General features: G+C 42.5%; 1 protein-coding gene across 3 annotated transcripts; it reads left to right on the top strand.

The window, feature by feature from the left end:
- The first annotated feature begins 66 nt into the window (after window positions 1–66).
- LOC113158579 (versican core protein-like) lies at window positions 67–22,091 on the top strand. 3 transcript variants are annotated; one of them, XM_026354579.1, is made up of 16 exons: window positions 67–749; window positions 1,657–1,734; window positions 2,637–3,065; window positions 4,708–4,882; window positions 4,974–5,101; window positions 5,329–5,625; window positions 9,082–9,966; window positions 12,032–12,219; window positions 12,597–14,007; window positions 14,197–14,310; window positions 14,424–14,537; window positions 16,658–16,816; window positions 17,970–18,052; window positions 19,128–19,272; window positions 19,469–19,651; window positions 19,741–22,091. In XM_026354579.1, exons 2-16 carry the CDS (start codon window positions 1,668–1,670, stop codon window positions 19,968–19,970), a joined length of 4,608 nt encoding a protein of 1,535 aa, XP_026210364.1. In that variant the 5' UTR covers window positions 67–749; window positions 1,657–1,667; the 3' UTR covers window positions 19,971–22,091. The 3 variants fall into 3 exon arrangements, with proteins under 3 accessions (XP_026210364.1, XP_026210365.1, XP_026210366.1); XM_026354580.1 differs by having other exon boundaries at window positions 1,644–1,734; XM_026354581.1 differs by lacking the exons at window positions 14,197–14,310; window positions 14,424–14,537.
- Window positions 22,092–23,201: the final 1,110 nt, after the last annotated feature.

Raw genomic sequence — 23,201 nt, 5'->3', positions numbered from 1 at the left:
ATGTTTCACTCGATTTCTTTTCACGTTTCAAGACAAATTGGCTTCATGAGTTTCTGCTTCCATGACATAAAACTATAAATGTGGCAAAGTGGGCACTTAACTTATTGCAACATGGTTTATTCCACATCCATAAAACTTGCCAAAGCTCTCTTATTACGCCATTATCTGAACATTCGAGCTGTCATTTCTTCCGAGTCCCATCAACTTGCTCTTCGTCCTCTGTGGAGAATTGATGTTGAGCCTGTAAACACCTGAGGCACATGGGAAATGATGTTCTCTTAATCCTAAAGATTAAAAGGTCAGAACATCTCAGCCTCAGTTGTGCAGATTTTATGTGTCTGTTACCAGTCGTCCTAACTTTCTGGTGTCTAATGTAAAATCAGAGGAGTGACCCTTTAATGTCTCCTGTTATTCCACCTCCTGCTCTTTCTCCCATTCATTATTCCTCTGTACACTCACGCCCCTCGTCGTCCTCTCTCTCTCTCTCTCTGCACTGGGCGGTGTGTTATGGGGGTGTACATGTGCGCCCCTCCTCTCCCATAATGTGAGGATAATAGCGGCTGTGGAGTGGATTTGAACTTGCAGCCAGCGCTGTGAGGTGGAAGAGGTGCGACCGACAGACGCGCAGCGGCACCGCGTCAAGACGCAGCTGTTGATTTGGAACCTCCGGGAACGTCGTTTGGAAACGTTCAGAGATAAACCTGCAAACCAGCTGGATTCTTTTGGATTTCCTTTTTAGACTTTACAAGGTAAGATGTCTTTTTTTCTTTCTGTAATTCAATTCGCTGTGATTGCTGCATAGAAAATGTCCAACCTGAAGAGATGGGAGTTCACACATGATGCTGTGATCCGCACGTTTCTCTTTGGTACCAGCAGATGATCCGCCTGTCAGGGGGGAGGACAGGAATGTTCCCACACTGATAAAACTAAATGATACGAAACCCATTGATAAAACTGACACTTGGGACCAATTAGGTCCATTTACATTCAGTGATAGTTTGATAAGCTTTATCACCACAGCTCTGGCCACACATCTGCTCTCTAAAGCAGACTGTGTTTCTAATTGGCACTGATTGAAGGAAATCATAGATCTACAGCCTATTATCTATATTTTATATATATAGATATAAAATATAGATGTAGTGCAGTAAGAAGTACAGGAATTCCCTTTGAAATCTACTGCATCTTCTCTCTATTTGAAATGTCAAATGTGGTGTCTCATTTGTGGTGTTGGAGCTTTGCTGTGCAGAATCATTTAGTTTCAGTTTTATCTGTTCTCATCTTCAATCAGTCACATATGCAATAATTTCATGACTTCACAACCAGTTTGGAGGAAACTTGAAGCCTCCAGATTACAAATAGACGTAAAGTGAAGTGGGAGACATGCTGTGTTAAACCTTTGAGATGATATTCAGAGTGGGAGTAAATGTAATGTATGGATGTTTAACAATACAACTGAATTGTACTGTTTTGTCTGTCTAAAGTAAAGTATAAAGTATCATGAAATGGAAATACCTGAATAAAGTACCTCTAAACTTTACTTGACAATAGTCCTTTAGTAAAACTTTCCACCATTGCTCCCATGACACTAAACAGAAGTTAATATTTTCTTAATTCTATGATGCATATTTCTATCTTCTCTATCCTTTTCTGTAGCTTGTGTTGAGATGAGTCCTCAAATCCTCGTGTACCTGCTCTGTCTGGTGTACCTGTGTTCTGCCCGTCCTCAACCAGGTGAGTCCACTCCAGCACAAAATGAATCTTGAATCCAAACTCTTTCTCCTCCCTTCAGTTTTTTTTTCCACTCGTCCTCGTGCTGTTCTTCTGACTTGGACGTCATGACACACATGCTCGACTGCAGGTCCAGGACTGACAAAGTGGAAAGTGATTATTAAGCCAACACTAGACACAGTCGTTTACATCACTTCTGAACAAATGCTTTCCAGTAATCCCTCACACAAACACACACACACACTGGTGCACATGTTGTTTCTTGCATCTTTTGGTAGCAGCAGTACAAAGTGTGGTATTAACCATTCAGGAATTACAGCCACAGACACCCTCATTATTGGTGGCTCAGATATAATGGAAAAATGGCTCAGAAGCAGTTGCATGGCCACATGTGGCCTCTTCCCTTGTTACTCTATGACCAGACAAGGAGATAAAAGGCCTAGAGGTGGTTTGAAATGATATATTTAATAGCTGTTCACGGGTAATCTCAACATGAGGTCCAAATAAGTATCTCTGTAAGTAGAGGAGGCCCCCAGGCTTAAAAAAAAACAATACAAACCCATCAAATAAAAAGCAAAAACACTTGTAGTGACCAACAGGTAAAATCTGAAATGGAGGAATCAATGAGTGAGTTCAGCAACAGCAAAAGGCCTGAAGAATGAAAAATAAAGTGGGTGACCACAGAATTCTGTTGAAGAAGAACATGTGCCAAACATGGTGGAGGCAGTGTTATGACATGGGCATGTATGGCTGCCAATGGAATCGGGTCATTTATGTTTATTGATGAGCAGTAAAATATTGCCACTTTAAACTTTATTGCTTGGTAATGATGATCCAATCCAACCATTTAGAGTAGATGATGTTGTTGATCTTCACATTTATTCATGCAAGATCCTGTTTTCCAGCACCACCACAGATGAAGATGGAGAAGAGATCCCCTGTAACTGGGTCTCTGGCTAGCAGGGTGGTCTTGTCATGCCACTTCTCCATAACACCAGATTCTCCCAGCAGCTTCACACACACCCCTACACCTGGACCTCTCCTCCAAGCTGATGCACCTCACTCCCCGACGAACAATCCAGACGAGCAGCTGAGGATCAAGTGGACGAAGCTGGAGGGAGAAAGTGAGAAGGTGGTGCTGGTGACCCAGGGAGCAGGGATCAAGGTGGGGCAGGAGTACATGGGCAGGGTGTCTGTTCCCAGTCACCCGCTATCAGTCGGGGATGCCTCTCTCCAGATAGTGCATCTTCGAGCCAGTGATGCAGGCCTCTACCGCTGTGAGGTGATGCACGGGATGGAGGATACTCAGAACACCGTGAGGCTCAACGTCACCGGTGAGTAAAACAAAATTAATCAATTAACAGAAGCTTGTGCACATGCGCTTCTCTGTAAAGCTGCATTGAACAATAATTTAAATGAAAAAGAGATCAGGTGACAAAGTGTACTGTGGACACAAACTCTAAACAAATTTAATCTATTTTATGTCTGTGTGAATAGGAAACTGCTTGTATTAACTTTAAAAAGTGTTCATATGTCAATGATTTTCTCAGTTAGTTTAGTTTTAGTTTGTTTCTGCTGCCCCCTAGTGGCCACAAAAAACAGTTAATGCAGCTTTAAAGCGTCCAGCTCCTTTCATTGTGGGATTAACAAAGAATGTTCTCTGTGGTTTCTGGTAATGTAACTCCACTTTTTAGATTAGTGTTTTGAAGTAAAATTACAGGATATCGTCTGTAATTGTTTCGGCTATTGAACAGAACAAAACCAAAAGACAAAGACATAAACCTCCCCAGGGGGGTGTAGAAGAAAAATAGTACTGTGTGAGTGTGCTTCATCATATGGAGAATATTCACTCAGATGTAGAAAAACAGAACCTGCCTGAGAATCTTCAGTTTTTCTGTAATCTGGTGATAGTTGTCTGAACATCAAGTGTGAAGGGTGAAGACAATATTAAGTGTAAGCATAACAAGCAGAACAGACACATGAACATGAACACGTTAGAGGACAGTGGTCTATTTACATGTCCAGCAGAAATTCTGATGTGTTTACCTGGGTCATGACTGTGGCTTCTGAATGAGACCATCTCCTGTTAACATTTAATTAATTCATTTAATTAATGAGGAGAGGAGAGAAGAGGAGCTCAGTGTATCAGTAGAGTTCCCCAGCAGACTCATCTATAGCAGCAGAACTAACAGATGGTTCAGAGTCATCTGATCCATTTATAACTATACATTTTAAAGTTTTCCTCAGTATCAAAGTGCTTCACTGAGAGTCGTGTGTTCTCCTCTAATTCAGCCTACCTTTTAATGGTGATAATTGTAAACACATACATGCTAATAAAACTTGTAGTCGATGGCTTTACTCACGACCACCACTCAAACTTACAATTTTTATCAGTAAATTCCAGACTTGACATTTGAACGCTCCTGAATTACATCAGAGATTTAATTCTGACGGAAACTGGATACGTGCAGCAATAGAAAATCCAGATGATTACATGACAGTATAGAGAAACACAAACCAGCCAGCTATTTCAGCTGTCATCCTCAGACTATACGTAGCTGTTGTGTGGTGTCATTAGGTCCTTTATTTTCAGCAGGACTGGAGGATTATTTCTCATCAGCGACGATATCCTGGCAGAGCTGCAGGAGGATGTGAATAGATGACTGAGCTATTAAATGGAGAGTTGTGTGTCACTCATAGGGAGCGTCTTTGTGTGGAGCTGCTGAACAAAGACTTCTGTTCAGTACTAATGTGAATCTGTGCAAATGTCTGGAGCGAGGTTTGGCTCAGTTGTTGATAGTTGATAGTCTTCCACCAAACACTGCAGCGTTGCCACTGGATGAAGTCTGATGGCAAGTTACCAGAAGCTGATTGATATTCACTGTAGCACAATATATAAGTAACTGTGGACTGTAACCCATCAAACACAGCTGCATATGTACAGTAATGCACTGATTGTTTGTCGTCTTCCTCCAGGTGTGGTGTTCCACTACAGAGCGAACTCCAGCCGCTACTCTCTGGACTTTCCTGGAGCTGTGGAGGCGTGTCATACTGCAGGCGCCTCCATCGCTACACCTAAACAACTCACCGCTGCCTTTGAGGACGGCTTCGACCAGTGTGACGCAGGTTGGCTTGCCGACCAGTCAGTCAGGTTTGTGTAAACGTCTGTGTTTCCAGCAAAAACCTCCATCAGAATATCTCAAGCTGTTTCAGAAATATTATTTACATTTTGCATTTTTCAGATATCCAATCACGGTGCCTCGTCCTGGCTGTGCAGGTGATCTGATGAGCAGGCCCGGAGTGAGAACATATGGCGTCCGGGACGTCAAAGAGAAATATGACGTGTACTGTTTCATAGACAAACTGAATGGTAAACACACAAGTACAGGCACAAACAAGCATGTTATATTCTGTTTGTTTAAACTGGTCACAAACAGAAATGTTGAAGTGACAGTTTGTTGTTTTATTGTGAGGTTTTGTGCTGTTGCCACTTCTTCAACAATCTCATTGTCAACTGTACAAATGATTGAAGCGTTTCCAGTAGCAGGCAAAGAAATGCACTAAACCTTATCTTTACTCTGCCTCCTCTATGTGAAGGTGAGGTCTTCTACCCTTCTTCTCTCGTCGATAAACTCACCTTTCAGCAGGCGAGAGAGGAGTGTGAGAAGCATGATGCTGTGTTGGCCTCGCCTGGCCAGCTGTTCGCAGCCTGGAGGGCGGGGTTCAACCGCTGCGACTACGGCTGGTTGTCCGACGGCAGCGTCCGCTACCCCATCACTGTCCCCAGGCCTCAGTGTGGAGGAGGTCAGCTGGGAGTTCGCACGCTCTACATGTACGAAAACCAAACTGGGTACCCAGACATCATGGACAAGCATGGAGCTTTCTGCTTCAAAGGTAACAATACAGCTGTACTGCTTAAAATGAAGCTCCCATTCCAGTTTTGATGTCTAATCTGGATGACAGGCGTGGCTGGTTGACTCCAGAGCTTCTCTGCCAGATACTGTATGTGAGTTACGGCCCAGCTGGTGATCCTGCTGTGTGTCATTAATAAACCTCAATCTAAAGTCACTGATCAGATCACAATGAAGACTCAGAACAGTTTTTAAAAGACTAAAGATGTGAGAGAAAACAAGGGAAAACAGAGAGATTGTTGTTTTCCTCACAAGAACAATTTCAACAGACTGAGTCGATGTACCATAATGAAGTAAATCTGTCAACCTTTAAAAAACGAAACGCTTCAGATCAGTTTCCAGAAAGTGTCGTCTGACCACTTCTGACAATAAAAATGTTTACAGATGTCTACACTGGAAAACACTGGATCCAAATCCTGTTGGGAAGAAGTGCAGCGATTTGAACATGGCGGTGACCTTCACAGTGTCACATTGTAGGTTTAGGAGAGTTTCAGATGTTGTTACCATCCATCCAACAGTATGTTCAAATGTGAATCTAGAGCTGTGACTGACTCTTAATACATCAATGGAAGCATAAATGTTGACCAACAGCAGCTGAGGAAACGAACTCTAACAAACTCAAAGACTGAACTTACTTATTTAAAGATGTTTTCTAAAAGGATGTCATACACGTACGCAGCTGTTTCAACTTCTGCTTCAGTGCCTACGTATGTACTTATTTATTTGTGGTAACCAATAGGTGACGTCCTGGTCTCTAAGATGAACTGTGAACCATTTTACGACAGCTGAGGGGGTAAAACTATCCAGTATTTCACAAGACAAGTCTGCCACAGAATTTGTTCTGGATTATTTCCTGTCCTGTTAATCATCCCAATATCCATCAGATTTATGTTTTAATGGTCTCCAGGTAATATTCTAAAAGGTAAAGGTACCAAGAACAATCGTTTCTTAGATGATTTTACATCCTGGTATCTAGATTTAGGGGCTTCCTGTCCTACTTTATCAGCAGCAGCACAAATGTAGGTAAAGTGACTCCATAAATGTTGAAGTGTGTTACAGCTCATCTAAGTCACAATCTGCAGCTGTTTAAACGTGAGCGTGAAGAAGTGGGAACAGAACGACATGACAGAGAACAAAGACTATTCAAACCCAAACAAGAGAAGAATATACTCCCACTGCCTGGTTTATGGTGGAGTACTTTTTTTATGAGGGGAAAACCCAACGTGCTGCACACTAACACAGATACTGCAGATACAGGACAGGTCCCTAATGCTTCACAGCTGGACCCTGCCCAAACACAGGCCAATAGGGAGGGAGGATGAAGTGGGAAGAATGGAGACTGCAGAGCTTGTTCTCCCATAAGTATCATCATCATTAATACACTCAGACCTTATAAGAGAGGTCACCTCAGCCTGTGCAATATAAGTAGCAAAGGAACCGATCATACACTGAGCATGACGTCTACAGATGATAGAAGGGTAAACAGGCATTTTCTGAACCTGGACACTGTGTAATATGTTCTGCCAAGAACAGAGTGAGGTGAAAGAGCTGCAGGAGTTAACCTACTGCACAGTTAAGCGACGGTATGCAGACAGACCCCAGTCCAGCCAGATGGCTCCCCGAACACATGACATCATATCTGGGCAGGGTTCAGCATGCAGCGAGGGTCTCCTTCGTCTTATGGAAGAGCAGTCTCAAGGATATTAATATGTGTACTTGTGCAAGCAGTACGTAACAGTAAAATGTCACCTGTTACTGATTTATTATTCTATTTATTGGAAGAATATATACATCATAGTGTCAATTCTGATGAATCAATACTTCAGCATTATTCTACTGTACTATAATACTAGTTTATAATACTTCAATTTCTGTAATACTCAGAGTTAGTCCACTGGTCTCCAACCTAGGCACCTGGTCACCTGAAACAATGTTTTGTGGAGAAATGTCTTTTTGCAGAAGCTGGTAACAGTCACAGATGTGAAATTAAGGCCGCAGTGTTTCCTTGATCCAGTTGAAATGCTGGAAATTCACCATGTGCACAAAATATTGATAAAAACTAAATGTGATGAAGTTCAATATGAAAAGATGATTAAACACTGTTAGTAAGAAAGTGACTTAAAACTCACTGGAGCTTCTCATGAAGAGATGAAAACGCTTCATGTGAAGGAGGCTGTAGTGTTCCTCAGAATTTGCCAGATTTTCAGTTTTCTAGAGAGATTTTAATTACATCATCATCTTCTTGTGTCCTCTTCCTCTTTACTAGTTTGTAATGGTGCAGCTGTTTAGCTCAGTGATTCTCTTAGTATCTTTCCCATAACACAGTTCACAGTAGTAGATGCAAACACATTAATTGGCATTTTCTTTTGCTGATTTTCTGTAAATGTGTTTAAAATCTAAACTAGGTTTACAGTCTAACGGGTCACAGTCTAAATACTTGACCCATGTTTACTCGTGTTTTAATCAACAGACTTAGTGTTTTAGCGACTAAGTGCATTTAGAAAGTGCAACACTTGCCTGTGAAATGTAGCAGAGCATAAATATAAAGTTAGGGTTAGGGTTAGCATAAGCATAAATGGAAATACCAAGTAAAGTTCCTCAGAGTTGTCAGGAAATAGCCAGCTACTTCTCACCATGTGTTGTGTGCATGAAGAGAGCAGAGTACAGGAGTGGAAAAAGGCAACCCCACCTATCCCCGTCTGTCCATGTACAGGGAGTCAATTACATCTCGTTTATTAAAGAATTATGTCAGTGACGTTTCAAGTCTGCTGCTTATTCCCAGGACACAAACTGTAAGAACTCAGCACTGAGACGCACACAAAGAAGAACATTGTATGTGTGCTACCGAGACTCTCCCCCATCTTTTCCATTATTCCATCATAATGAGATTTAAATCTTTGCATCATAAACCTTTTTGAAGAGGTCTTTGCAACAAAAGCTTCTCACAATTGTAAATATATATGTTGTTGTTTAAAAAAAGAAAAAAGATGGATTCAGGCTCTCACGAGCATCATTAAGGTTTTTCTGGCCACATTCAGATCTGCTGCAGTGGCTGTTCTTTGTCTGGCTCAGAAGCCTCCGGGCATGAGACTGTTTTATTCTTGATAAGTGACTCCATGTTTCGATAATCAAAGCTGCTAAACTTCCTTTTATAGCCTGTCGTAAGCCGTCAATCTGATAACTGGATGTTTTCCTTTTTTAATGAAGCTTGATTCATTCTTGGTTATAACTAATGTTGACTGTTGGCTGGACGGGAACGGCTTCCATCACCAGATTATTATGTTTAAACCACTGATCACGGTTCATGTATAATTTACATTTTTAGTTCCACTCTGTGGGAATTAGAAACGCTGCAGCGTTGAAGCATTCTGCTGTTTAACAGTGGATCTAAAGCTGAAGTTTTAAACCTCCTCTCTCCTTCTTTGTTTCCCTCTCACAGCTAAACTCCCAGAACCGACTACTCCACCGATGAACCCCGCTCCACACAAACCTGACAGCCATGATCCCCCCACTCCAGCACCGGCACCGCTCTTACACGCCGAACGAGCTGACATTCAACAAAAGCAGCCAGAGCCTGTTGCATATTCACCAACAGAGAGACCACCCACAGCCTCACCGGACCAAGTGGAAGACGACTATGATGTTCCACATTTAGAGATAGTAGAGTCTGTACCAGTTAATCAAGACGTGCTGACAGTTCAATATGACGTCACCGACACCTCCCCTCACGACACATCCTCAGTGACTCCCACTCCACTCATGCACCAATATGATGCTCAAGGTTTTACCAGTGTAGAGTCTGAACCAGTTAGTGGACATATAGTGCCCATGGAGCTCTCTCCTTTGCCCACCACCCACTCAAAGACCCCGTACCTTGACATCTCCCAAGGAGGAACAGAGGAAGGGCAGGTGACGTCAGGTCAAGGTGAGCACAGCGGCAGCGGGGAGGGAGACATCAGCGATGACGGCGCCAGTGGGCCCACCGTGACCCCAACACAAGCACCCACACAGGGAACAAGTTGGCCCCTGGAGAACACTACAGGGCCGGAGGCAGAGGTAGAAACCACTTTAGGAGAATCGCAGCTTGTGCAGATCATTCCAGACCACGGTATCCCAGAGGCCCTCACCCCAGAACCAGGTGTTCCAGTCGGGGTCGAACAGATGGGCCGAGATCCTGCAGTGGTTTTTAAAGAGAATGTGACCTCTGGAGCTACACCAACGCTTGACCCCAACCAGCCTCTGGCCAGTACTGGGGATAAAAATGCAACGGTCTTACAACCGATCCATGTCATCATTGTCAATATGTCCGGCCAGAATCTGTCAGGTGAGTAAGACCTGAGTTTAGTTCAGACATTTAAGAAGTTGACTTTACCTGTAGAATCATCATCTGCTAAAGATTTCTTTAATACTCATTTCATTTCACATACTTTTTCTTGCCACTGTATGTTTTGTAATGTGTCTTCTTCAAGTCTTTGGGGGCACTAGAATCTCTCATTTGACGTGAAGCTGCTCTCTCAGCGAGAACATTTATCCTTCACAATGACCTCGTTACCCTGTGCTGTCGAGGACTCTGCTCTGGATGATTTCGTTTTGTTTATTGTCTGTAGGAAACAGCTAATGGTCTGTTACCTCTGTATTTGTATGCTGACAGTTTCTCACACACAAACGCACACCGTTTGCAGAGCCAGATGTGGAAAGGGATGAAGTCAGTCATCTTCACTCTGACTGTTCAACATATTGTAAACGCATCGCAGTGTCTCCAGTGGGAACTCAGCAGAACCTCATATCAGAGCGAACGACTTTCTCCCACTTCACTTTTCTTTCTTTTTCTCACACATACCCACAAAGACACACTGGTGGTCCCAGAGTGTGATTAGCCCCTTTTCTCTTTAGCAGACATGTTTACAGAGCTGTGTTCAGCTCTCAGATCTAAACTGCTGTAGCAACAGCCAGAAACAAACCACAACGTGTTGACCTTCATTTTCTTTTCTCTAGAGAGCTGCCTGAATTGACGTAATTAACAACTTCCCACATTCCCTTCACTCTGCTTCTTTCCCCACATTTGTCTTTATTTGTTGTAAAACCACTGAGGATTTTATTACTGAACAAGCCTCCAGCCTCAAGTGTCTGGGTAAAGACATAGCTCCTGATTTTTGTTTTGAGGATACCTACAGGATAGAGAGAGAGGAGGAAACACAACTACTAATATACCACTAGCCATTAACCACATATAACCACAAGGTGGACAACCACCATTAATAACATTAAGTAACATTCACACATACCTATTCGAAGACCAGGGCAGGTTACTGCTATTCAAGGTCAAAGGAGAAGAGGCTTTGCAGCCAAGTACCCCCCTGCAGAGCAGGACAGTTTCAAAAGGAGCCCAAGTGCACAATAGAAGAGTGTTTAGAAAGACTGAGCTGTGTGCAGATACCGTCTGACACAAGGTACAGAGAGTTGCTAAAACGAATGAAGACTTATTTCTTTTACTTAAGGTGACGTCTACAGTCTTTAGATGTTGTTGTTAATGCAGGTGAACAAGGTAGATTGGCCAGGTTCACGATGGAGCTCCCGGTCCAGTCACAGAGAGTTCCTCTGTCCATCCTCACACTTAATAACTAAACCCACATCTGTGTTTGCATCAGATTTTGCACATGGTTGCTCCAGTTCCCATGATATAACTTCCATGTGTAACATAGAGTCTTAATTAAGACACACAAGCCTGCATTGTCTGAGCGCAGCCACTGGCACAAAGTGAATTTAATCATAAACAGCACAGACTCTGACTGTTACCATCCAGATATGCACCTTGACCCATTTTAATCTACATCAGAAATACTCTGCTGTGGGATCCCGATCCTGGAACTTGACCTATCAAACAGAGAAAGAAGAGCTGCATTATTCAAAGTTGTCTGGCCAAACCAGTAGCTGTCACTTTGCCCACGTTGATAACAGAAGTTTTGTTTTTCCACAGAAAGTTCAGTAATTCAGTAGTTTAGTTATTTGTTGTGTCATTTCTTAATCAGTTATTTGTTGATTATACAATTTAACACATTTCCTATATTTCCAGCTTCGTACATAATGTGTGACACATTCATGATTCTTCTAATCAAACAATAATCAAATGAACTGAGTGCTTGATGGATAATTCAGTCTTAAATAGAGACAATCGCCCATTTTACACACACACACCCAACGCTGATGTCTTGTCATGTTAGTTTACAATAATATAAAACAGACTGAAGGAAATCATTATATTGTCAAAACCAGAGACAAAGAAATGTTTTTACATGAGTGGAATGATTGAACTGGCTCCAGATGAAGTTTTTTCAGTTTTGTTCAGACTTTTGAATTCAGTTTGTGTTGTTTGTTTCCTCATTCTTCAGTTCAACCAATCCTGGATATCTTGGACCAGTCTGTGATTGGCCTTGATGGCTCCCAGCCCCAATCCCCCCTGATCCCCGACCTTTCAAGTTTATTCAGTGCAGCCATCCAGAGCAGTGACCTCGACTCTGACGAGCGTTCATCCACCACCCTGCCTCCAACTATCAGCTTTGTCAATGGAAAATACGAGGTATCATCTGCACCCTGAGTATTTCAAGAAGGATTCTAGCTTCACTTTTAGTTTTTGGTTGTTATAATACCAAGATGTGCAAAGCGAGTAAAATCTATATATTCATTTGTTTTACTCAGGTTGTCTGTCTGTCCCGTTCTGGTAAACGTTACTTAGTCAGAAACTAAAAGGTCTAAAACTAAAACTTTCTACAATAAAAACAATTTGTGTTCATGGAGATCTTACACCATTAATTCTGAAGTCAGTCAGTAAACTGCAACCTGACTGTTTGATGGAGGCAGTTAATCTAGTGTTGGTGTAGATTCGGTCACGAACAACGACAAAACCTACAGAAGTGAGATTCTTTACATCCTCTTCTTCTTTTCTGATCTGTCCAGGTGACACTCGAGCCAGTGACGCCACAGGAAGCCCGTGGAGATCAGTTTGAGACAGCCCCTCCTGGGGATGAAGTAGAGGCGGAGAAACAAAAGGAGGAGAGCACGACTCCCTTTGATCACTCTTATGGAAATATAGAAATCTACACAGGGGAGACACCCACAGACGAAGTCATTGATCCAGTCACTAATCCTACAGACACGTACCCAGACGTGTTTGAAATGGTGACGGATTCATACATTTATGTCCACGCTGTCCCTGATGACTTAACAGAGTTTGAGAGCATTCAAACTCAAGAACCAGGTGATCAAACAGCGACAGGAGCCACCGCCACCGCGACTTCTCACACACCCCATGTTTCAGCACTTTCACCTACCACAACATCAGGCCCAGTTCTCCCTGGTGTCCCCCACATGGTCACCAATGCCGTCTCTGTCTACGAGGATGTGGAAGGCTCTGCAAGCCACAGCACTGAGGAGCCTTCACCGGAGGGCTCTGCGGGCAGCGTTCTGCCCACTCCAACAGATGACAACGTGGCCAATGTGATGACGGATGAGGCTGAAATCGGAGGAACGGAGTTTCCTACTTTGATTCCACAAACACATTCACAGGAAACCACCACACAGACACAGATGGAGGAAGGATCTGCCTCTGGAGAAGAAGAAGTGTCAGGGCAAGAGGTTTACCCACCGGAGACGGCTACGCTCACCAGCACGTTACTGCCCACTTATTCTACGCTGCACACTCAGCAACCTCAACCTGCAGAGGGTTCTGACGTCACAGAGGTCCCTCTGGGTTTTCCAGCTGTTGATACACTCACAGAAACAGGTTCAGGCACACAGCCGGGATCCAGCGAGGAGGAGGTTTCTGAAGAACGTCTGGTTGACCTTTCTGAAGAGGTCACTGTTACTGTTTTACCAGCTGTGGCAGCTGTTGGTTTGCAAACCACACTCACCACACACATTCATGACACAACCTCAGAGTCTAGCACAGTAAAAACCTCTGCTCAGCCCTCGCTGGCTGCCACAGATGATGAGAAACTTCCCCCTGTTATCACCACCCAACCTCCTCCCACAACCGTCCACACCACACAACCCACCAAACCTTCCAGGGACCATTCTGACGAGTCCACCACAGGCTCCTTGGAGGACGTGAGCCAGCCGATACTTTCCACCACTTCGCCCTTGTACACATTCGACCAAAGCACCTACTCTGTCCCCAGGTGGGCTCTGAGCCCCGACCCGGCTGCTACGTCTCTACCCGATGATGATTATATGGACGAAAAGGCTGTCCTGTCTGCAGTGGAGTCGCGTCCTCAGATACCAGAGAGCCAGGAGCCTGTAGCTACAGAGCAACCAGAGACCAGCACTGACTCCGCTCACACCATAGCTGCCAGCACTGTGAATATCACAGGTATGTGGATTTTATTGTTAGTAGTTTAAACCTAACACATTATTTTACTGGTTTACGTCCCCTCCGACTAAATCAGCTAAGGTGTCAAACCCTTTCTAGGAGTATATCACAGTACTGCTAATGATTCGTTACAGGTGTGATTTCAATTCATTTCCGTTTTCATTCATTTGGATTATGTCATTTGATAAGATTTCCTGCCATGCTCAGTCAGTCTGTGTCAGAACGGAGGCTCCTGCTTTAAGAAAGGAGCCCAAAACATCTGCGTCTGTGCCGGTGGATTCACTGGGCAGTATTGTGAAACAGGTAGACGCACAACTACATTACACTAACAAACCATCATTAACAAACCCATACTGACCCCGTACTGACAGATGGATGATGTGGGAATAATGTGAGCTTGTGTCGTGCGTCGGCAGATGTTGATGAGTGCCACTCTAACCCATGTTTGAATGGGGCCACCTGTATGGACGGAGTCAACTCCTTCACCTGTCTCTGCCTGCCCAGCTACGCAGGGGAGCTCTGTGAGCAAGGTCAGTCCTGAGAAAAGGGAACTGTTGCAGACAAAATGTCCAAAATTAAAGTCTTACAGGAATATTTGGCCACGAAAATCAATTTTTTTCCAACCCGGGTCTTATTTTCATGTAGTTTTGACCTTTGTTCCTATTGGCTGTGATAACATACTCATCGAAATAAGTGCTGAGTCGATCTGTCACTTTTTCTAAACAATTTGAATGAATGCGAGCTAACATTTGTTCTAATTAGTTCAAACACAACCCATGTAACCCAATCCAGTGTCTGTCTTAATGATTGTGTTTATTAACTTGTCATGTTGCTTAATAGAGGTGATGGTCACATGCAAAAGAAAGTGAAACACAGCTTCTATTAAACTGGAATTATGCATTAACACATTTATAAAATAACTCATCACATGCAGTGGCCACCCGAGCGCACACTGACATACATGCACACAGGTGGATACTGGATACAGCATCTAGTCCAAGTCATGATGGTCTTTGGTCCTCAGCTGTCATCCAGCGCTGGGCGTTGCCTCCTCAGCAGATTAGTTCCAGTCTCGCGTTCAATATTTCTGTCATTACTCAGCAAGTAATGCAGGCTCAGGCGCACAAGCAGACTCCAAGGATTAATATTTTCCATGAACACTTACCATCTTTCAGTACTGAGCATTTAATGTCTTTCTTGAAGGAAAAGTCAAATGTTACTAAGGCCACTCTCTTCTTTTATAGTGGAGTTCAGCTGGACGTGTAGATCCTGACACTGAACTGATAGATGCTTCAGCAGAGAACGCACTGTGTGTCAGTTCAGTGACTTTTACTAACACAAAAATTATTTCCCAAATAGTAAAATGACTCAAGTTGTAGCTGTAGCTTTATGTATTTGATATACTGTGTTTGTTAATAGCTTACCTATACATATTTATAAATAGAATCAAATAAAACTAGTTTGCAAAATGTTTTCCTGGATGAGAAGATGAGGAGAAAAGAAAGTGGAAATCCCCAAAAGTCTAATTCCTAGTTCAGCCTGTATCCATGTGCATGATGTATTCAGCGAGTTCAACATTATGTAGGACGTTGGACGTGAATTTATGACTAGAGTACTGTGTATTTAATCCATGCACATATATGCATCAGTCAGTGGATAGAGAGGCAGAGACACAGCTGTCCTCTCTTTGCTTTCTGCCAGTGGAAAGAAGCAGAAAAAATAGATAATTACTCTATTATTTTGCCAGAAAGCTCTCGCAGCTGTGTGGCATTGAATCTGTCTTCTAAATACTTACTACCACGCTCAGGCATTTTGTACTCCACTGATTTCCTGCATAGATCTGAATAGTTTGCTATTTTCAAACAGCCCAGAAGGAGAGTCATAGATTACAGCTCTGCATTTATTAGCAGGCTTGTAGACCTCACCTGACCTTCCAGGTGGCTGCACAGTGGAGTTATTAAGATGAGGCGGGCTGACGATAGCTAATACCCCGAAGCCTCGACAGAGACTTTCCATCACAACTTTATTGGTGCACACGTTATTCTGAAGCCACTGCTACAAAACATCCATTGTTTACTGAGCCTGACAAAGCCGAGATCTGATTAAATGGCTTAGAGTTATTGTGTACTGTATCAAACTAAATGTGTGGTGTGCATTAGCGTTCTCTCTGTGTGTGTGTTTGTATTTGACCTGCAGACAACCGGAGAGTTGTGAGGGTTAATGAAGTCCAACTGTGGGTTACTGAGCTCATTCAGTGAAGGGCTTTTATTCCCCAGCTGGACTCAACTCTCTCTCTCTCTCAGTCTCTCTCTGTCTTTCACCAGATTTCAATGAGAAATAAACAAATCAAAGTAGTTGTGTAGCTGCAGAAGGTTCATTGTTAAAAGAGCATGGGACCAAATCCGGCTGTGGGCAATGTTATGAATATAATCAAGTAAAAAGCATAAAACATGGTAAAATACTGTACACTGGAAGACTACAATACAGCTTTAAACCATCATCCATGGAGGCATAGGTTCACTTTTCAAAGTGGTACATGGTTTTTCAGACTTGGCCACAGTAGGTGGTCTCTCAGGGTCTTTCACCGTTTGCTTTAGGGTGTGTTTGTGTGACCTTTTTATATGTCTTCAACCGTTTCTCCTCATCGCAGACACTGAGGTGTGCGGATTCGGTTGGCAGAAGTTTCAGTCTCACTGCTACAAGTACTTCACACATCGTCGCACCTGGGATGCTGCTGAGAGAGAGTGCCGCCTGCACGGCGCTCACCTGACCAGCATCCTGTCTCAGGAGGAGCAGGAGTTTGTCAATCGTAAGTCTGTGACGTCACACGGTGCAACTGAACCACGACTCCTGTCAAAAATAAAGATTTAAACCAAATAACTTTGAGCAGAGTGCAGGTGAAAGATGCACTTCACCTGTTTTACATATCAAAGTAAATTGAACTGGATCACTAAATGAAACACTACATTTATTAACAGGAGGTAGTTGAGGTGGATGAACTTTAGTTGAGTTCAGAGAAAGATTTAGATTATTTTAAGGTTAACAAACACATGTATGTGAAGTGACTGTTGAGCTGTTAAAGTCAGTTCTGCGAGAGTCTAAACTCAGCCATGAATAATGGATGTTGTACTGCAGGATCAGCTGTTTTGGAAGAATGAATCCGTTGTAACTGAACATTTTATTGATATGTATTTGCAACTTGACATTTATAGTAACAGTCAGCATATCCTCAAGATGTTAATATAAAATCCAGTTGAAATTCTGATTCCTACTAAAACTTACTTCTGATTGCACAACTACTTCTGAAAGATGATTACTAATATTCATTCTTGCGTAGGTTTGTGTTTAGAGTTGACTCATGGTACTTACTGAAACTGTGCAAGCACAACGTTTTACACTTCACTTTTAATGACCTACACTCTTAAAACTAGACCTGATTCTGCTCTTTGGTGCCTCCCATTGTTTCTAGAGCTATAACTTGAATGTGCTGCTCTGTAGGTCACGGCACTCTGAGAAAGCTGCTTGTTCAGAAGGAGGTCAGTCACATCTGTGATCTAATCCCATGATGAGTGTGAGGAACCTAAACCTGGTCATAAAACTTTGTTTAAACAGAGAGTTTCCACAGAAAATCAAAGCTGACTGTGTTTGAGCAACATTTCGACTGCCACTCAGTTTATTGGGGAAGCTGCTGACTGAGAGGACGTGGACTTGTGCCATTCCCCAAAGCAGCTCAGCTCGAGCGTTTCTCCTGCTTCCTGCTCTGTCTTGATTATTCACCACCCAAACCACAAAATTGTACAACAGCAGACGAACATCCCAGACTCCAATAATCCTGATTATAAAGATTGAGCCTTTGTTCCGTCTCCAAACTAAATTAACATCTCACCACCGCTTCCCACTGTGTGAGTTACTGTACGTTAGGACAGATTCACTCTCAGGCTGCTGTGTTTTTGGCTCGGTAGGTTTGGGCAGTGATTACCAGTGGATCGGCCTGAGCGACAAGATGTTTGAGAGAGACTTCAGATGGACTGATGGCAAAACAATGGTAAGACGAGCACAACAGGTAAATAATCAGTCTGTGCATTTAGTATATTTTACTTGCTGGCGTGCATGTTTGCATTTTTAGCTCTATAAATGATGGTGTTAGCTGATCCTCCACTTTGGTCCAATCGGAAATGTCTCAACTGCTGTTGGATGGATTGCGATGAAATGTGGTTCAGACATTTATGTCCCACTCAGGATGAGCTGTAATAGCAGTAAGATGTCTCCATTTTATTTAGAAACAGTGCAAACAGCAGCCACTGTTTAACCTTGACATGATTAAAGGACTGGATTTATTCCATCTCTAACCCCAGCAAACAGAAACGAAACTGTATCCGTCTCCTGTTTAGTTGAAACAAACCAGAAACATACATCATCACTTCCTCAGTGCCCGTGGTGATGCAGCTCTGTCTCTGCATAACATCTCTGACCATCCGCTGCACTCATAGGTGGACTTTAGTCATGATGACACATTCTCACACGCATTGTGAATCCGCTGGGAACGCTCAGCTGTTGAAGCATGTGAGCTGAATTTGCAGTGAGAACGGGGCCTGATGAGGGCAGAGATCCTGCAGCCTGTTACTGCAGGGACTGTTGTTGTAATGTGTTATCACTCACAATAGAGGCACACCCTTAGTGTGGAGAAACTTTGTCCAGAGACGAAGTTTGCACATACACAGCATGTTTGGTGCAGTTCTCAGTGGCAAGTTATCTTCATCTTATTTTAATACAAATTAAAATGTATTTTCTTACTTACTCCTGCATATAAGACCCAAAGCTTTACATCCGTTCAGGTCTGAGGTGTTGTGGTTGTCCCAGCAGCACCACAGTCTGGACTTTCTAGGAATTACATCTAGTCACATTTGGGGAATAAGTGCCGTGTCCTCCTGGGATAGGTGCTGATTTCATTTTCTTCATACCTACACATAAAGACGAGCAGTGATGTTGACAGTGTTATTACAGAAGTAATAACTGAGGTTTGTTATCCACTCAGAACAGGCCAAGCAGCGATGACGTCATAACTTTTTTATTGGGTGTTTGACGGTAAAAGTAAAATAGTGAAAACTGTGCTCTGACAGCAATACGACTACTGGAGGCCGAACCAGCCCGACAGCTTCTTCCAGTCAGGAGAAGACTGCGTGGTTATGATTTGGCATGAGGGAGGACAGTGGAACGACGTGCCCTGCAACTACCACCTGACTTTCACCTGCAAAAAGGGAACAGGTACACACTACTGTGTATATGATGTTACTGATCATCTCTGTTGATGCCCTGGTTTAAATTCTTTTATGACGTCATCTTTATTGTAATAATAACCTTCATTTGATATTTACAATGAGAGGTTATTTTTGTCCACCTATAGGATATGTGGTTCTTTAGCATTACATATTGTGTTGTCTTCTTGTTTCCTACCACACAGTGTCATGTGGGCAGCCCCCTGTGGTGAAGGATGCGAAGGTGTTTGGGGCCATGAAGCCTCGATATGAGATCAGCTCCCTGGTCCGCTATCACTGTAAACGGGGCTTCATCCAGAGACACAGCCCCACTATACACTGCCGGGCCAACGGCCAGTGGGACACACCAAAAGTCACCTGCACAGTCCGTGAGTGTTGACGTTGAGGAGTCCACTTTCTTCAGATTTCTAATCCTGTGCAACGTTTGACACTTTTACTCTGTTTTCCATCTTCTCAGCCGCGACCTACCACAAAAACCAGAACACAGAGCAGCAGCACGGGCTTTATAGTAACCACATCCATCACAGCGACAGTCAACAAAAGCACCATCAAAACCGGGAACAACAGCAGAGTCACAACATGCTGCAGAACCCCTGGATCCCTGAGCAGAGTCGAGTCCAGCAGATGCTGAGGGAGAAGAGGCAACTTCAGGTCCAAACATACAACAAGGATCAGATGAGACACTGATTCGGTTTGTGGTGGAAACCACCAGCAGGTCCGATGTCGGAGACATTGATAGACAGAACGATGCACTGACCTGTCTATCAATGTCTCTGAAAAGGACGAGGACAAAGTTTCACACGTGTATTTTCCACAAACACTTCAGGATGTGACCTGTCACACTAGTGAGAATGTAAAGTGATCTTAGATTATATCAAGTCTCCCCTCGACATCACAGTATTCTAAACCGGGAGCTGGTGCCTTAACGGCCTCGCCATGTGGTAAAACTACACCACAGCTGGTCTGTTTTCACTTTTTCATGACCTGAACAGTCTGTGAGGCCCGTGCCTTCTGTGAAATCTTATTTTAAAAGTGCCCTGTGGAGTTTTTTGGAAACAGAGTTTACACTACACCGAAATGCCAAAACCCATTGTGCACATCTCATGGTTTAGAGTTTACTGAAAGTCTTTCTTTCCCTATGAGACATATGGTTTTTACATCCATGTGTACTAGCAGGAGACTCTCAAGGGACCAATACAACCAGCAAGGCAATGATCACATGACCAAACAGACTAGCTAGTTAACTGTTAACAGGTTTCTTTTATTAGAGTATTTCACACAGTACAATTATTGTTTAGACATAATAATAATAATAATTGAATTAAAGGTACAACCTTTGCTTTAGTTTTACACATCTATCAAAGATGGTTAATTTGCAACTCCAACAATATGTCTGTTTAGAGTTCTTAGAGACTGGTATCTATCCTAACCCTAACCCAGTAGTAAGTAAGTAAACAAATCTCAAATGCAGCGAGAGAAGTGAGCTTGTGAGACTTGTGCAGCCTGATTCAAAACAAACCTGAATCTCTAACTGAACTGTTGAGTTGGGTTGTGAGTAATGTAGACACCAGTTTTTAAAAGGAAGAATAGAAAGAAAAATTATATTTCTGTTTCTGTTGCATTGATTTTGCTCTGTTTGATACTTTTACCTTCTTACAATACAAGTACACAAGCTAGTAATTCTACCTAAAAGTAGCCTGCTGATAATCACAGCTGTCTGTAACCGTTGCCTTGCTACTTCAGAGAGTCCACAGTACTATTAGTGATTTTAAAACTCCATGGGGTACCTTTAATTTTGTGAAAATATAGCACATACACTACCATATTCTACCACATTCACTGAAGTATTTGTGGTTTATTTTTGTATGAGTTACCCAAGTAGTACTTCGAGAATCTACATTTTACTGCTAAACTCCAAAAAGCATGAATTCATCCCTTTAAATTATTATCACAGAGCATTTGCAGATGTAGTTTCATCTTGTGCTGTTTATTATGACCCATTTTTTACCAGATTATTTCCAATGTAGATTTTTGTACAAATGTTTTAGCATAGAAAACATTTTTAAAGAGGAGGGAGAGGATTTAAAGAGCAGCACACAGAAATAAAGAGGAGCAGGTGATTATTATGAATGTGTGGAGTTGTGCTATGGCTATTAATCATAGGATATATAATATAGATACGATATGAAGCCATATGAGTTTAACTTATTGTATACTTTCAAACTATAAATGGACTGTGATACTAAATAAAGGTCTTTGGGCCTCAAGTGATTCAATTAAAAGGTGACTTTCCTGCTGTTTACAGATTCTCTCATGTTGTTTCTTGCAGAGAAAACAGTGATTATTTCATAGCACATGCTGCTTCCATGTACGTTTGCTGCATGTATCAACGTTAGCTTGTTGAGTTTTTTTGTTGTTCTGTGACTCAAAATCAGCAAATTCACCACAAAATGCTTAGCATTGTAAACTTTCTCTATATTATTAAGAGTTCTTGCTTTTTGCTACAGATCTGGAATCTGTTTTTTAAATCCAAGGAACAAGGGAATGTGAAAAACACATAGAGACAGCTTCTACATCCCACAACATTTCAACCACAGGCATTTTACCATCTTCTTTTCACAACTGTTTTCTTTATTTGTATTGTTTGTTTGTTGCATATGCATTTTAAAAATGAGGGGCTTTACTGTATCTTATGTTTTTTGTAATCATCCTGTATTTGTCAGTTCAAGTTACTGTAAAAACGTCCGTCATCCTGGTTTCACTGCCTCTGTCCGCTGTGTGTGAAGTAATAGCAACTATTGTAACACAGTTTCTGCTGTTGTGTTGTTTTATTTCATAGTGGGTGGTGGGAAAAATGGACTTCTTTTTCTTTAATCGAGCAGGTTGGTTGTTATCATGTCACTTAATTCCGATGAAGACTCATGCCAACTGTTACGTCACCTCACAACACTTTTGTTTGGACCAAACAGTGGTACTTGAACGCACCACACAGACTACAGTGCTCAATGGTCAACTAGTACAGGTGTCACAGACTTCTTTTACAAGTTGTACCTGTAGTCTGAGATCTTCCTGTGTCTGAAGATGGATACAGACGTGCTAGCTGCCTGTTGGCTGTAGTCTTTGAGTTGTGTTCAAATCTAGTGCCAGTTTGTGGCCTTCGCCGCTGCTGCAATTACACTTGACTGGTCTATCATCAACTCTGAAAATTATTATGGATAAATGTTCCTCATAGAAATCACTGAAAAAAGTTGCTTCATGTACTACAGAACTCGCTACAGAGATATTAGTAGGAGGTCCAGTGTTCAGGCTCCAGTCTGCAGAGAACTGCTGCAGTAAATTCTGCAAAACACCAGATGTTGCTGTGCTCACTGTTGTTTTATCATCAGTGCAAACAACAAAGCATGTTTGATCAAATCTAAATGTCAAAAACCTTGTTTCCCTTTTTCAGTGTGGAAAATATGGACAAAGAGTCTGAAACATTTGTGTAACGTCTATAAGGAGTTCATAGCAGCATTACCACTCACTTCACACAGTGACTGACCTGCTGTGTGGAGGTGTGAAAGGAGCCCGAGTTTCTTTCCTCCTCTCTTTTTTCATTCTCAGTTACTCTATTTTTTACTTTGTCTGTGCACAAGTACAAAACTATGAAACGTGTTACAGGACAGAGTTTGAATGAAGTCGAATCTTTTCTTAGTGACGCCTGTGACGCCTATTCAAACATTACTTCACCTGACTCAAAGAAAGCTCTAGTTAGTAAGTTAGCCACTACACAAGAGCATTTAGCAGCTAGAATGCTGGTGGAGACCAAACCAGAGGTAAAAGGAGAGCGAATACTAGACACAATCATCACAAGGACTAACTGGAGAACATGTGTTCCACAGCTATTTCCAGATTAATTCACATTAGTTGCACTAGTGA

The sequence above is a fragment of the Anabas testudineus genome, chromosome 12 (genome assembly GCF_900324465.2).
Source record: "Anabas testudineus chromosome 12, fAnaTes1.2, whole genome shotgun sequence".
Lineage (NCBI taxonomy): Eukaryota > Metazoa > Chordata > Actinopteri > Anabantiformes > Anabantidae > Anabas > Anabas testudineus.
This window is presented reverse-complemented; position numbering and strand designations above follow the sequence as displayed.

Bases quoted from the DNA above. Each gene is read 5' to 3' on its own strand.
- LOC113158579 (XM_026354579.1), top strand. From the start codon at position 1,668: ATGAGTCCTCAAATCCTCGTGTACCTGCTCTGTCTGGTGTACCTGTGT. The intron at 18,053-19,127 runs GTAAGACGAGCA...GTGCTCTGACAG, and splicing joins GGACTGATGGCAAAACAATG to CAATACGACTACTGGAGGCC. The intron at 19,652-19,740 runs GTGAGTGTTGAC...CCATCTTCTCAG, and splicing joins AAAAGTCACCTGCACAGTCC to CCGCGACCTACCACAAAAAC.